Genomic DNA, 13,243 nt, shown 5'->3' with positions numbered 1-13,243 from the left:
GTGGGGCCTAGATGATGTCGCTGAAGACTATTCAGAGTTTTTTTTTACCAGATGGTAGAAGAAGTGGGATATGGAATGGAATGGAGGAAGACCTTTAGGCAAATTGGTTTACTCGTCTAGCAGTGGGGGATTAGGAAGAGGCTGTCCAGTGGAAAGAATAGTAAGTAGGACAATAACACCAGACATGATTGAAGTATAACAACAACGGATCGGATTTTTATAGGGAAGTTCATGACAAAAGTGGGCTTACACAGCATGTTTATCTCTAATCTCTGAGGCCTACTGCAGTTGCTGCCTCCTGCATTCGCCTGATGAGATTATAAGCATTTGTACATTTTCTACTATCTGAATTCTGCCTTGCATCAGGATGCTTTGTGTTCCTTTTTTCTCCCAATAAATCATTATAATTTCCCTGCCTCCAGGAGCTGTTTTTGATTTTACTTTTTTTTTGTCATCCCACATTTACAAATTCTAACATTTTACAAGATAGTTTCAAGTATCCTTTTTTATTCATTTGATAAAAAAGTCAGTAAACTATGATTAACTTGGATCTTAAATCTTTTCTAGGATATTAGGAATTTACGATTTGCTCATAAACCTGAGGGGCGAACAAGAAGATCAATATTTGAGAATCTAATGAAATATGCATTTCCTGTCTCTAATAACCTGGTAAACTATTTCTTCTCTGTGAAAAAAAAATCTGTAGTGTAATTATTGGTGTAAAGAAACTTGTCTATGCAGAGTCTGTACATTTATGTTTATCCTTGTATAGCTTACATTTAATCTAATTTCTTGGACCAGTTTCTTTAGGTATGAAGTGAGGATGCTGGACTAGCTGATCTCTAAGGTCCATTCCAGGGCTATCATTCTATAACTGCCTGATCTTTCTATCCAGGTTGTTTCCATGATGAAAAAGCTAGATGAAGTCTTCAACAGGATTTGAAATCCCTTTTTAAATTGAGAGCTGACAGTTAAGGCTGCAGTTGTGGAGGGAGATTCCTACTAGGTGCCTGCTCCAGTTAGGATCCCTCATTTGTTATTTCACTTCCACAGTATCCCTGTTGTGGTTAATATTAATTATCCTTATTTTAGAGATGAAACTAGGACCAGGTAAGCAATTAGTCAAGGACCCAACTAGGGGTAGAATTTAGAATTAACGTGGGTCTTTTGACTGTAGTTTCATTTTTTTATCTCTGCCTATTTTGGAAGCAGAGATACACACACCTACAGGTACACACGCCTGTGGGATTGGTTTGGACAGAGCCTGGAGCTGGGAATGCAGTCCTGGTCTTCCACATGTGAGACAGAGACCCAGTTGTACTGGAACCATTACTGCTGTCTGCCAGGGTCTGCACTAGCAGTAAGGTGGATTCAGGAGCCAGAGCCAGGAATCTGACCCAGGCACTCTGATGTGGGATGCAGCTGTCTTAACCCTCTAGGCAAATGCCCATGTCCCATTTTTTCCTTATTACTGTTTCTGCCTCAATGTTTATAAAGTGGTAAAAAGAAAAGATTTATTTATTTATTTGAAAGACAGAGTTAGAGAGAGAGGGAGAGAGACAGAGAGAAATCGCCCATCTGCTGGTTCACTCTCCAAATGGCTACAACAGCCAGAGCTGGACCTGTCTGAAGCTACAAACCAGGAGCTTCTTCTAGGTCTCCCTTGTGGGTACAGGCGCCCAAGGACTTGAGCTATCTTCCACTTCTTTCTCAGGCACATTAGTAGGGAGCTGGATTGGAAGTAGAGCAGCAGGGACTCAAACAGGCATCCATATGGGATGCTGGCATTGCAGGCGGTGGCATTACCCATTATGCCACAATAAATTATTTTTGGTGCACAAATTACATGCCAAAAATAAAAATCTTATTCAAATTTTTTAGAAAAGGTAGCAAAAACTTCATAGCTGCTTAACTGCTGCTGCCTGTGATGTCAGACTTGTTAATTAAGAGGCAATTTTTAAAATATAATTTGTTTAATATGTAGAATTAAGCTTAAATAAGCTACCAGAGTTGCTGGTAAGTTAACATTTGATCAATTTGTTTGGTGGGTCCTGGTGCATTTCTATATTTTTTAATAATGTATTTAATAATATTTCAAAATTATAAAACAAAAATGAAACAGTACAAAAAAAGGATGCCAATACAAAATATTCTTGCAGATAAGTAAATAAAATCTTCGGGGGGACTGGTGTTGGAGTTCCAGTTTAAGTCCCAGCTACTATGCTTTCAATCCAGCTTTCTAGTAATGTGACTGAGAAGGAAGCAGAAGCGTCCAGGTATTGAGATCCCTGCCACCCATGTGAGAGAGCAGGATGGAGATCCTGGATTCTACTTGACCCAGATCTGGTTATTGTGGCCTTTGGAGAGTGAACCAGCGAATGGAAGGTCAATCTCCCTCCCTTCCTTCCTCCCTCCTCATTCTGTCTTTCAAATCAATCAGTCAGTCAGTCAGTCAGTCAATCACTCTTAAGAAAAAGAAAAGTGCTTTGGGTATGATAAGGATATATTTCTGACTTACTAACTTCTTAAATGTCTTTCTTACCTATTAACTCTGCTTACTTTGTTGTAGCCTCTTTTTGCTTTTGAATACAAAGAAATGTTCCCTGAAAATGGATGGAAACTGTATGACCCACTTTTAGAATATAGAAGGCAGGTATGTTCTTTTTTTTTTTTTCTTCCAGTTTAAGTTTTCTATATTCTTTTCACTACAAACAAAACTTACGGGTACATATGAACTTTTTAGGATTTGTTTTTGTGTTTTAACTGAAATGTAATCCTGAGTGTTTGGCTACCTTTCCTTTTGTTTTCTTTCCAGAATATGCAGATGATCTTTTGTGAATCTTAATTAAAAGTTTATATTACTTTATTTTAAAATGTTTACAAATTTTATAGCTAAAAATAAGATGCTTACATTTTCATATTCGTATATGCCATTCAGCATTATTCACTCACTTTTCTTTATAATTTAATTTTGAAAAAAAATTCGTAGTACTTCTATTGCCCATAACTTAATGCCACATAGAATTATGAAAGACTGTCATTTTCACAGAGGACACACATCATGTTATAGCATTGTAAGGATAGCATGGGTCTACTTTGATCCGTAACTGTATTAGGAATCATCCATCTACGTTTTGTATGAATTATTCACTTTATATATAAAACAAAACTCCTATTGGTACCTTCATCAAGTGTTTTCTAGCCTACCTTGATTCAGTTTATGTAACAAATACTTACTAATGCTTGTTACCCTTTTATTTTTTCTACTGAGACATTTGCTTTCTAATTCTTCCTCAGTATTACTTACTTTGGGAGAGATCTCTCTCCTATTTCTTTGACATTTTTCATGTTCCATGAGGGTAGGAACTATTATCTGTTTTCTTGTTGCTTTATCTTTGGGCTATAGCCCAGTGCCTGGCACATAGAAGACAATAAATATCTGGTAATTAGTGAATGCATGAATGATGCTTAGGAAAGTGTTCTCATAGTACATGCCTGTAAATACTCATCAACTAACAAGTCTCGTCAATGTATTGGCTTTATTTACTAAACCACATAAAACACAAATATATGTCAAGCTCTTTCTTGCTCATTTTAAAAGTGTTTGGTCTTTTTTTAAAAGATTTATTTATATGAAAGAGTTACAGAGAAGCAGAGGAAGAGAGAGGGAAGAAGGGAGGGAGGGAGGGAGAGTGAGAGAGAGAGAGAAGGAGGAAGGGGGGGGGAGGGAGAGAGAGAGAGAGAGAGGTCTTCCATCGCTGGTTAACTCTTCAAATGGCCACAATGGCTGGAGCTGGGCTGATCTGAAGCCAGGAGCCAGGAGCCAGGAGCAGCTTCTGGGTCTCGCACGCGGGTGCAGGGGCCAAAGGACTTGGGCCATCTTCCACTGCTTTCCCAGGCCATAGCAGAGAGCAAGATTGGAAAGTGGAGCAGCCGGTACTTGAACTGGCTCCCATAAAGGATGCAGGCACTGCAGGCAGCAGCTTTGCCCAGTGTGCCTCAGTGCTGGCCCAAGTATTTGGTCTTGATAATAATACTGTGAGGGGGCCGGGGGCCGGCACCGTGGCTCACTTGCTTAATTCTCCGCCTGCAGTGCTGGCATCCCTTATGGGCGCTGGGTTCTAGTCCTGGTTGCTCCTCTTCCAGTCCAACTCTCAGATGTGGCCTGGGAGTGCAGTGGAGGATGGCCCAAGTGCTTGGGCCCCTGTGCCCGCATGGGAGACCAGGAGGAAGCACCTGGCTCCTGGCTTCGGATCAGCGCAGTGCCGGCCATAGCAGCCATTTGGGAAGTGAACTAATGGAAGGAAGACCTTTCCCTCTGTCTCCCTCTCTCACTGTCTTTAACTGCCTGTCAAGAAAAAAAAAAAAAAGTATGTGAGGCAGGTTCTAGTAATGTCTGCATAACATATGCAGTGACCTGAGTCCCAGGAGCACTGAATTGTATGTAACTACTAAATGTGGGATCTAGGAAATCTGGCCCTAGACCCATGCTTTACATCATTCCACTGTAGATTTTTTTTCCAATATCAAACTTGTTTTAAACAGTAATTGTTTCTGCTGCTGATAGTCTATAATTTCTTACAGACAAAATTGTCTATAGTAGCTTATAATAAAGATTTCAGGTGTTACTGAAAAATAGGTATATTCATATTAATCAGATAACTGAGAGAATACAATTTAAAAATTCTCTGTAGTTGTAACTAAGAAGGCCACTGTAAGATGAAGGGTAACCTCCAGAAATCATGCTTACATTTCATGTGTTTCTATCCTGTGGGGATAGTTTGGAATGTGTCTTATTGATAGTAATGTTGATAATCCATTGATTTTTGGGGGTCTAAGGAAGCAAGGAAGATAGAAACAAAAGGCTAGGTTCTTCTGGGTTAGGGTATCTGATAATTAAGGTTAGATCCCAAAATGTTGGGATTTTTAGGGTAAGAATAATGAAGTCTAGATTTTCGTTTCTTGGATTCTCTGGTAAACTCAAGGAGAGTGTACATGTGCAGGAATTTACAGGCATACCTTAGATATTACAGGTTCTGCTCCAGAACCCTGAGTCACATTTTTTGTCTCTCAGTGTATATAAAAATTCTATATACTGTAGTCTATAAGGTGTATTAAGTTTAAAAACATATAAACACCATAATTGAAAAATAGTTTATTGCTAAGTCACCAGAGACTTCATCAAGTCATAACCTTTTGCTGGTGAGCTTTGCATCAATGTTGATGCCTGCTGACTGATTAGGGTAGCAGTTGTTGAAGGTTTGGGTGGCTCTAGCAATTTCTTTTCTTTTATAGATTTATTTATTTATTTGAAAGAGCAGCATTTGTGGGGGGGGGGGGTCGTGATAGAGGGAGAGAGAGAGATGTTTTCCATCTGTTAGTTCGCTACCCAAATGGCCTCAATGGTCAGAGCTGGGCTATTCTGAAGCCAGGATCCAGCAGCTGCTTCCTGGTCTCCCACATGGATGCAAGGGCCCAAGTACTTGGGCTATCCTCCACTACTTTCTAAGGTACATTAACAGGGAGCTGGAACAGAAGTGGAGCGTCCAGGACTTGAACTGGCACCCATATTGGATGCCGGCATCATGGCGTAGATTTACCTGCTATACTACAATGCTGGCCCCAGCAAATTCTTAAAATAAGATAACAATTATGTTGGCCGTATCAAGTGACTATTCCTTTTGTGAAAGATTTCTCTGCAGCATCATTTTACCCACATAAAACTTTCCAAAATTAAAGTCAGTCCTCCTAAACCCTGCTGCTGCTGTATCAACTAACTTTATGTAATATTTTAAAGCCTTCATTTCAACATTGTTTACAGCATCTTCATCAGGAATAGAGTCCATCCCAAGAAACCATTTCTTTGCTCATTAGTAAAAAACAGCTCCTCATCTGTTCTAGTTTTATTGTGAAATTGCAGCAATTCCTTCACATCATGAGACTCCCCTGCTGTTTCTACCACTTCTTCAGTTGCTTCCTCACCTGATCTTGAGCCCTTCAAGTCATCCATGAGGGCTGGAGTCCACTGCTCCCAAACTCCTGTTAATATCATCTTCTATGAATTGTGAATTTCTTAATGGCATCTCTAAATGACACATCCTTTCCTTGAGGTTTTTAATTTTCTTTGCCTAGATCCATCAGAGTAATCATTATTTGTGGCAGCTTGAGCCGTAGGAAGTTAATTTCATATATAAAAAGACTTGAAGGTCAAAAAAACTCCTTTATGGGCTGGCATTTGTGCTGGGATCCCAAGAGTGCTGGTTCAAGTCCTGGCTGCTCCATTTCCTTTCCAGCTCTCTTGCCAATTAATGTGTGTGGTAAAGCTGTGGAAGATGGCCCAAGTGCTTGGGCTCCTGCACCCAGGTGGGAGATCCTGATGGAGTTTCAGGGTTCTGGCTTTGGCCTGGCCCAGCCCTGGCTTTTGTGGCCATCTGGGGAGTGAACCAGCAGATGGAAGATCTGTAATTCTTTCTCTTACTGTTTCTCTCCCTCTACCTCTCCCGAACTCTTTCAAATAAACAAATAAATCTTAAAAACAAAACAAAACAAAACAAAACAAACCTCGATGCACAGGCCGCAGCACAGTGGATGTTTTTAGCAGGCATGAGAACAACATTAATCTCATTGTACATCTCCATCAGAGCTCTTAGGTGACCAGGTACACTGCATTGTCAGTGAGCAGTAATATTTTGAAAGGAATATTTTTGTTGTTGTTGTTGTTGTTCTTCTTCAGAGCAGTGGCTGTCAACAGTGAGCTCAAAATTTGTAGTAAACCATGTTGTAAACACATGTGCTCTCTTCCAAGCTTTTTGTTGTTTTGTTAGAGCACAGGAGTTGAATTAGTGTGATTCCTAAGGGCCTAGGATTTTTGGAATGGTAATTGAGCATTATCACCTTGAAGTCAACAAGTGTATTAGCCCCTGCCAAGGGAGTCAGCCTGTCCTTTGAAGCCAGCCTGTCCTTTCTCCCCTCACTAGCCAATCACTTGGTGGCAATCATCTTGCAATATGAAGTTATTTTGTTTCCCTGGAAAATCTGTGTTTTAGTGTCGCCATCTTCATAAATTATCTTAGCTAGGTCTTCCAGATAACTTACTGCAACCTCTACATTAGCACTTGCTGCTTCACCTTGCACTTTTGTGTTATGGAGATTCCTTCGTTCCTTAAATATCATGAACCAGCCTCTGCTAGCTTCAGACTTTTTTTCTACAGCTTCCTCACCTCTCTCAGTCTAGAACTAAAGAGAGTTAGACTTTGGCTTAACCTTTAAGTCCCAAGTTTTCAATACTGCAAATATTTCAATAACATACTATTTATTTCAAAATTATCATAAGTGGTATATTTATTGCTCAGTCTAAATTCTTATAGATATCCTATTTTTAGGACAATGGGCCATAATGCATTAAAAGCAGTGTTTTGGCTAGCTTGATCTTCTGTCTTGCCACTAAAACTTTCCATATTAGAAGTAAGGTTGTTGTGGTTGGTGTGGTACAGCAGGTAAAGCTGCTCCAGTATGGGCACTGGTTCCTGTCCTGGCTGCTCCACTTCTGATCCAGCTCCCTGCTAATAGCCTGGGAAAAGTAGTGGAGGATGATCCAAATGCTTGGGCTCCTGCCACCCACATGGGTGCTTTTCTAATATGTTTTAGATAAGTAACATTCTACTAGCACTATAATACAGGATTGAAAACTTCATTGTATTGATGTAAATGATCACTACATGTATAGCATTCTTGTGGACACTTGGTGCTTGTCTTCTGAAATGTCTTTGTTTAGGTGAATGGCAGGATTGTCAGTTTTCCAATCAAACTGAGTAAAACTGTGTTTTCTTTTAAATTAGGAGACATTTGTAGTCTTACTCTGCTTCTTTCTCTCTGGATATGCTTAGCCCAGACTTTCACTCTACTAATATTTAACAAATTAACATAATATTTGGTACCAAAGTGAACACAGATCCTGCATTAGAATATTTAACCCAAAAGCCTAGTCAGTGTTGATAGACAGTATCTATTCCAACACTTTAAGAGATGGATAGTGGACATAAGAGACTGAATAAGTTGGCCTTTTAATATTTTAGGTAGCTAATAATGAGTATTGTGTTTTATTTCACATGCAGGGAATTCCAAATGAAAGCTGGAGAGTAACAAAAGTTAATGAACGATATGAACTTTGTGATACGTACCCTGCTCTCTTGGTTGTGCCAGCAAATATTCCTGATGAAGAATTAAAGAGAGTGGCATCTTTCAGGTCAAGGGGCCGGATCCCAGTAAGTATAAAGCATTGATGAGATGTTGGCGAAGTGTTTTTTTCACTCCATTCAGTGCTGAGGTTAGTGAATGGGAGAATGGATGCAGGAAAAAATAGCTTCAGCAGCAGGTCTTTTAGAGAGATATTGACAATTGAGTTATTTAGTAAAATTAAAACTGGTTGAAAATCTTTATACATTTAAAAATAAAAACAGAATTGCATGGTTCTTAACTGGAAAATAAATTTTCCTTCTGCTTTATTCACTATATCTTATATAGTTATACATAGTTTTAGGCATGATGGTAAATACAAATTATTGATCAATAACTAGATCCTAAAAGATCAACTCAAATATTTGAAGTACAAAATTCTCAGATTCTGATGCATTTGGAGTTGGGTGGTTGTAGTGATACAGTAATAGAACTTTAAAAGTAGGGGATACTTATGCTTGTAGTTTTTCTAGAGACCACACTTCCCAATAATCAGTGGCTTTCATAATTTATTGTCTGACTAAAGAATTATGCCATGTTTTCTGTATGCCAAAGTTGGCTTGAAAGAAAGGTGATTTTTTTTTTTCTAGCAACCTCAGATTTCCTTTCCTGGTCAGGCTTTGAATCTAGTTAGGAAGAAGAGCTTTCTATAGTCCTGTTTTGGGTATTTTATCATTTTTCCTTCATGAAGGTTTTATCATGGATTCATCCGGAAAGTCAAGCCACGATCACTCGATGTAGTCAGCCCATGGTAGGAGTGAGTGGGAAGAGAAGCAAAGAAGATGAAAAATACCTTCAAGCCATCATGGATTCCAATGCTCAGTCTCACAAAATGTTTATATTTGATGCCCGGCCAAGTGTTAATGCTGTTGCCAATAAGGTGAGGTTGTCTTCCAGTAATTCAGATTGTAATTGTAGTTTCATGAGTCAGCTGAATTTGGCAGGGGCCACAATGTAGCAGAAGAGCTCAGGTTGTACAGTGGTAAAGATGCAGGGTCTGTCCACGGCCACACCACCCTGAACGCGCCCGACCTTGTCTGATCTCAGAAGATGTAGGGTCTAATCATGGCCCTTCTCCATGGTGTGATTTTCAGTTGTTTAATCTTTTTACCAATGAGCACATTGAGATCTTAAAGTGAGAATAATAGTAATAGCAAAAAGTTTTTTAGAAGCAAAAAGCATCTAATCAAATCTAGTGCATAATTCTGTGCTTACTTCCATAATAAACAGAGGTTCAGTAATTCTTCATTTTTTTCTCTCCTCCAAGTCTGACAGCTGAGCTCTGGCTGAAGTTCTGTACAGTAATGTAAGAATAATGAAGCCGTGTTCTGAGTGACCACTGGAGCCGTCCTCTGCCTGCCCTCTACCCAGACATACTGTTCTGACCCTGAAGAACTTGCAGTTAGCTGTAGAATAAACATTGTGCAAATAGAAATCCTGGCTCAGTTGACAGTCTACCATAGAGAAGGAAGGAGAGAGAGGAGAGGTACCGCTTAGCTTTAAGAAATTATTTTTTTCACTCACAAGAAGTGATGAGTATATAGAAAAATTAGTTAATGCAGATAAGCAAAATAAGAGGATATTTTAAAAAACCCAAACCCTGTGACTAAAGAGATAAACACCAAACCTTAGTTACACCTCCAGACCTAAGTGTCCAAAGGGGCTTTGAAACTTTTAAAAATGCACATGGAAAATGTGCATTATCTTTTAATTTAAATTTTTCATCAACTTCTTGAAGCCCCTACATAAGCTACATATACATAAATTTGAAGCAAAACGAGGTAAATATAAATCGCTTGTTTTAAATTGACACTGTATATTTTTTTCTTCCTTTAAAAAAAAAAACTGAGAGACAGACAACTCCCATCTACTGGTTCACTCCTCAGAGGCCCTGCAGCAGCTGGGACGAGAGCCAGGAGGTGGAAACAGTCCACATCTCCCACTTGTGTGGCAGAAACACAATTACCAGAGCCATCACCACTAGCTCCCAGGGTCTCCATTGGTGGGATGATGAAGTCAGGAGCCAGAGCCAGGGATTCCAGTGGGAAACTAGGCAGCTTACCTGCTCATACACTTTGTATTTCAGTGTCACTCAACATTTATGTGTTAACATCATTTTAATGGCGTAACTAATGATACCACCTATGGTTGGATATTTAGGTTACTTCTGTTATTTTCCTATCATAAATAATGTTTGCCTGATTATCATTTTAATTAAACTGTGGAGGATGTACTTAATTAATTTCATCTCATTTAGCTGTTTGAGGGCATCAGGAGTTCCAGGCATTCTCCATTAAACTGTAAATATTCCATCTTAAAGGACCAAGGAGAGGCCTGGCATCCCAAACTGTTATCCATTAATCTTTAGTTACAGGGCGTAAAGATAAAATGTGATGCTATGTAAGGACTGGCATATATTCTTCTTATCTTTAGTCAGAAGGAGTCTTTTCAGGTTATATCCTGAATTGTTTTGCGATAACCATAGTAATCTTTGCTGTCTGGTATGACAGGATGTATCAGAGTCATCAGGAAATCTGTATTTTCTGCCTCAGACTAGATAACCATTACTTTTAAGTTTTTAATGGTAATAAATGATATTTCAGACCATAATCTAGGTGCTCAGGATACTCATTTCCTACTGGCTTGCTTTTGCTTCTAGTGGAGTTAGGATAATATATATATATTTTAAGTACTCCGTGAGTTGTTCATGATACTGTCAATATAAAGTCAGTATAAATAATTTTTATATAACTTCTTCAGTATTATATCTGTATCATTTATGTCAACACCAAGAATCATAGTTTTTAAGGACATAAGAGATGATGAAATTTTCATGTCCCATAGTTACCCATTTCCTTTATCCCACTCCAGCCTCAGAAGAACATTAATACTGCCATCACAGTGTGATTACTGAAAGGTTAATTTCTTTGTGCATTCACTCTCCTGATTTGTCTCCATTTTTGAAGATACTTTGTATTATACCTACATTGCCAGATCATATAGCAATTAGGTATTCTCCCATTTACGCATATATTCTCCTTTCTCCTCTTCCTTCTATAAGTAGCTCTATATTTTGTACTCATGACCAGTGCAGCCATTTCTTACATAAATGTTCTTTAGTCACTTTTTTAAATTTAGAGAGAAAAATCTCCTGTCTACAAGCTCACTCCCCAGATGCTCACAACAGTTGAGGTTGGGCTAGGCTAGACCCTGGAACTAGAAGATAGGACATCAATCTGTGTTCCCCACTTGGGTGGCAGGGACTCAGGTACGTGAGCCATCATCTGCTGCCTCAAAGCGTGCTCAGTATCAGGAAGGTGGGATTGGGAGTGGAGCTGGGACTTGAATCCAAGCACTCTGATACGGGGCGTAGGCATTCCGAATGGCATCTTAACTGCTATGTGAAAAGATCACCCCTCCATTCCTTTTTTTTCCCAACGGAAGTTGTCCCCTAGTAAATATTACAGCAATGGCTCATGATAACAGTTTCTGAATATTTGCATGCTGACAGCAGAATATATGCTGTATCTTTGAAAGTCAGTTTTGCTAGATACAAAGTCCTCACCTCATACTTGCTTTTGAGAATCTTAAATGCATTATTCATTTTGGCATTGTTCCAAAAGTGTGGTAAATGACATATCCTTTTTTTTCCTGTCCATTTTTTTCTCCTGGCTGTGCAAAGGATTTTATTTTTCAGTCTAGTTATTTTGCTAGAATTTATCTTCATGTAGGTGTACCAGATCGTTTTTTTTTTTTACAGGTGTGCTATTTCAGTTTGTAATTTTCAAGTTTTTAAATAACTTTCATGAGCATCTTTAGTTACAGTTCTTAGTATTTGTTATACTTCCATGCTTTGGCTTCATCTTTAGGGATTCATGTTATTCATGCTGGCTCTTCTTTACCTGTTACTCTCTCTTGTTCTTTTTTATGCCCTTGTAGTGTCTTTAATACTTTTTCTCACTATTTTAAAAAATTTTTATATTAATTTTGCTCTTGTAGTTCTACTAATGTGGTCTACATTTCTGAAGTGGTCATTTTCATTTTATTTATAATTTATTCACAGATTCTATCACTTCATTAATAAGTTTTTCTGATTTCTGCATTTGTTTGTCTTCAGCTTGCTTGAAGTTAGAAGCTTTCAGTTTTGCCACTTATTCCCCGCCCCCCCTTTTTTTTTTGACAGGCAGAGTGGACAGTGAGAGAGAGAGAGAAAGGTCTTCCTTTGCCGTTGGTTCACCCTCCAATGGCCGTCAAGGCCAGCGCACCGCGCTGATCTGATGGCAGGAGCCAGGTACTTCTCCTGGTCTCTCATGGGGTGCAGGGCCCAAGCACTTGGGCCATCCTCCACTGCACTCCCTGGCCACAGCAGAGAGCTGGCCTGGAAGAGGGGCAACCGGGACAGAATCCGGCGCCCCGACTGGGACTAGAACCCGGTGTGCCGGCGCCGCAAGGCGGAGGATTAGCCTAGTGAGCCACGGCGCCGGCCACACTTATTCCCTTTTTAGGATGACTTGTATGGGATTCGACATTGCTCCTCTTCTCTTACTCATTTTAGGTGAAATTAGTTTTAGGATTCATGATTTAGTTATAAGGCATGAAATAAAGGTGTTAGGCATACCCAAAAGTTAGAAGACCAAACTTCCCTGAGCTTCCTTTTGTTTTCATGTAGCATTTTAAAATGTGAGAGCTTATTTGTGCTATTTCCTGACTCTCCCACGCTGCACCCATACCCACAGCTGTATGTACCTTAACTGTAATCCTCCATGTCCTACCACATTTGTGTATCTGCACCTTCTTTTCCATGATCTCGGTGCCTCTGTCCTGTTCTGCTCAATATTGGGTATGCTCATAGCAGATGGGACCCAGACTCCTAGCTGATCAGCAAGGAGACTCTGTAAACGTTTAGGCTATGTTAGCTCCTTTCTAAGTTCTGCTGGCCCTTTATACTTATCTACTCTTTGAATGGACAGAGAAGCTCCCAGTTTCAGCAGCACACCTTAGATTGATC

At 39.4% G+C, this 13,243-nt stretch overlaps 1 protein-coding gene across 12 annotated transcripts in view; it reads left to right on the top strand.

Moving 5' to 3' along the window:
* Nucleotides 1-13,243, top strand: part of MTMR2 (myotubularin related protein 2) — a 92,398-nt gene that overhangs the window by 65,720 nt on the left and 13,435 nt on the right. For all 12 annotated transcript variants that reach the window (XM_070077037.2, XM_017343791.4, XM_089332998.1 and 9 more), the window contains 4 exons: nt 568-669; nt 2,570-2,653; nt 8,115-8,264; nt 8,927-9,115. In XM_070077037.2, the coding sequence (XP_069933138.1) occupies nt 568-669; nt 2,570-2,653; nt 8,115-8,264; nt 8,927-9,115 (525 nt within the window). The remainder of the gene's footprint in view (nt 1-567; nt 670-2,569; nt 2,654-8,114; nt 8,265-8,926; nt 9,116-13,243) is intronic.

The sequence above is a fragment of the Oryctolagus cuniculus genome, chromosome 1 (genome assembly GCF_051225735.1).
Source record: "Oryctolagus cuniculus isolate XC-2025 breed Fujian yellow rabbit chromosome 1, ASM5122573v1, whole genome shotgun sequence".
NCBI classification, from domain to species: Eukaryota; Metazoa; Chordata; class Mammalia; order Lagomorpha; family Leporidae; genus Oryctolagus; species Oryctolagus cuniculus.
This window is presented reverse-complemented; position numbering and strand designations above follow the sequence as displayed.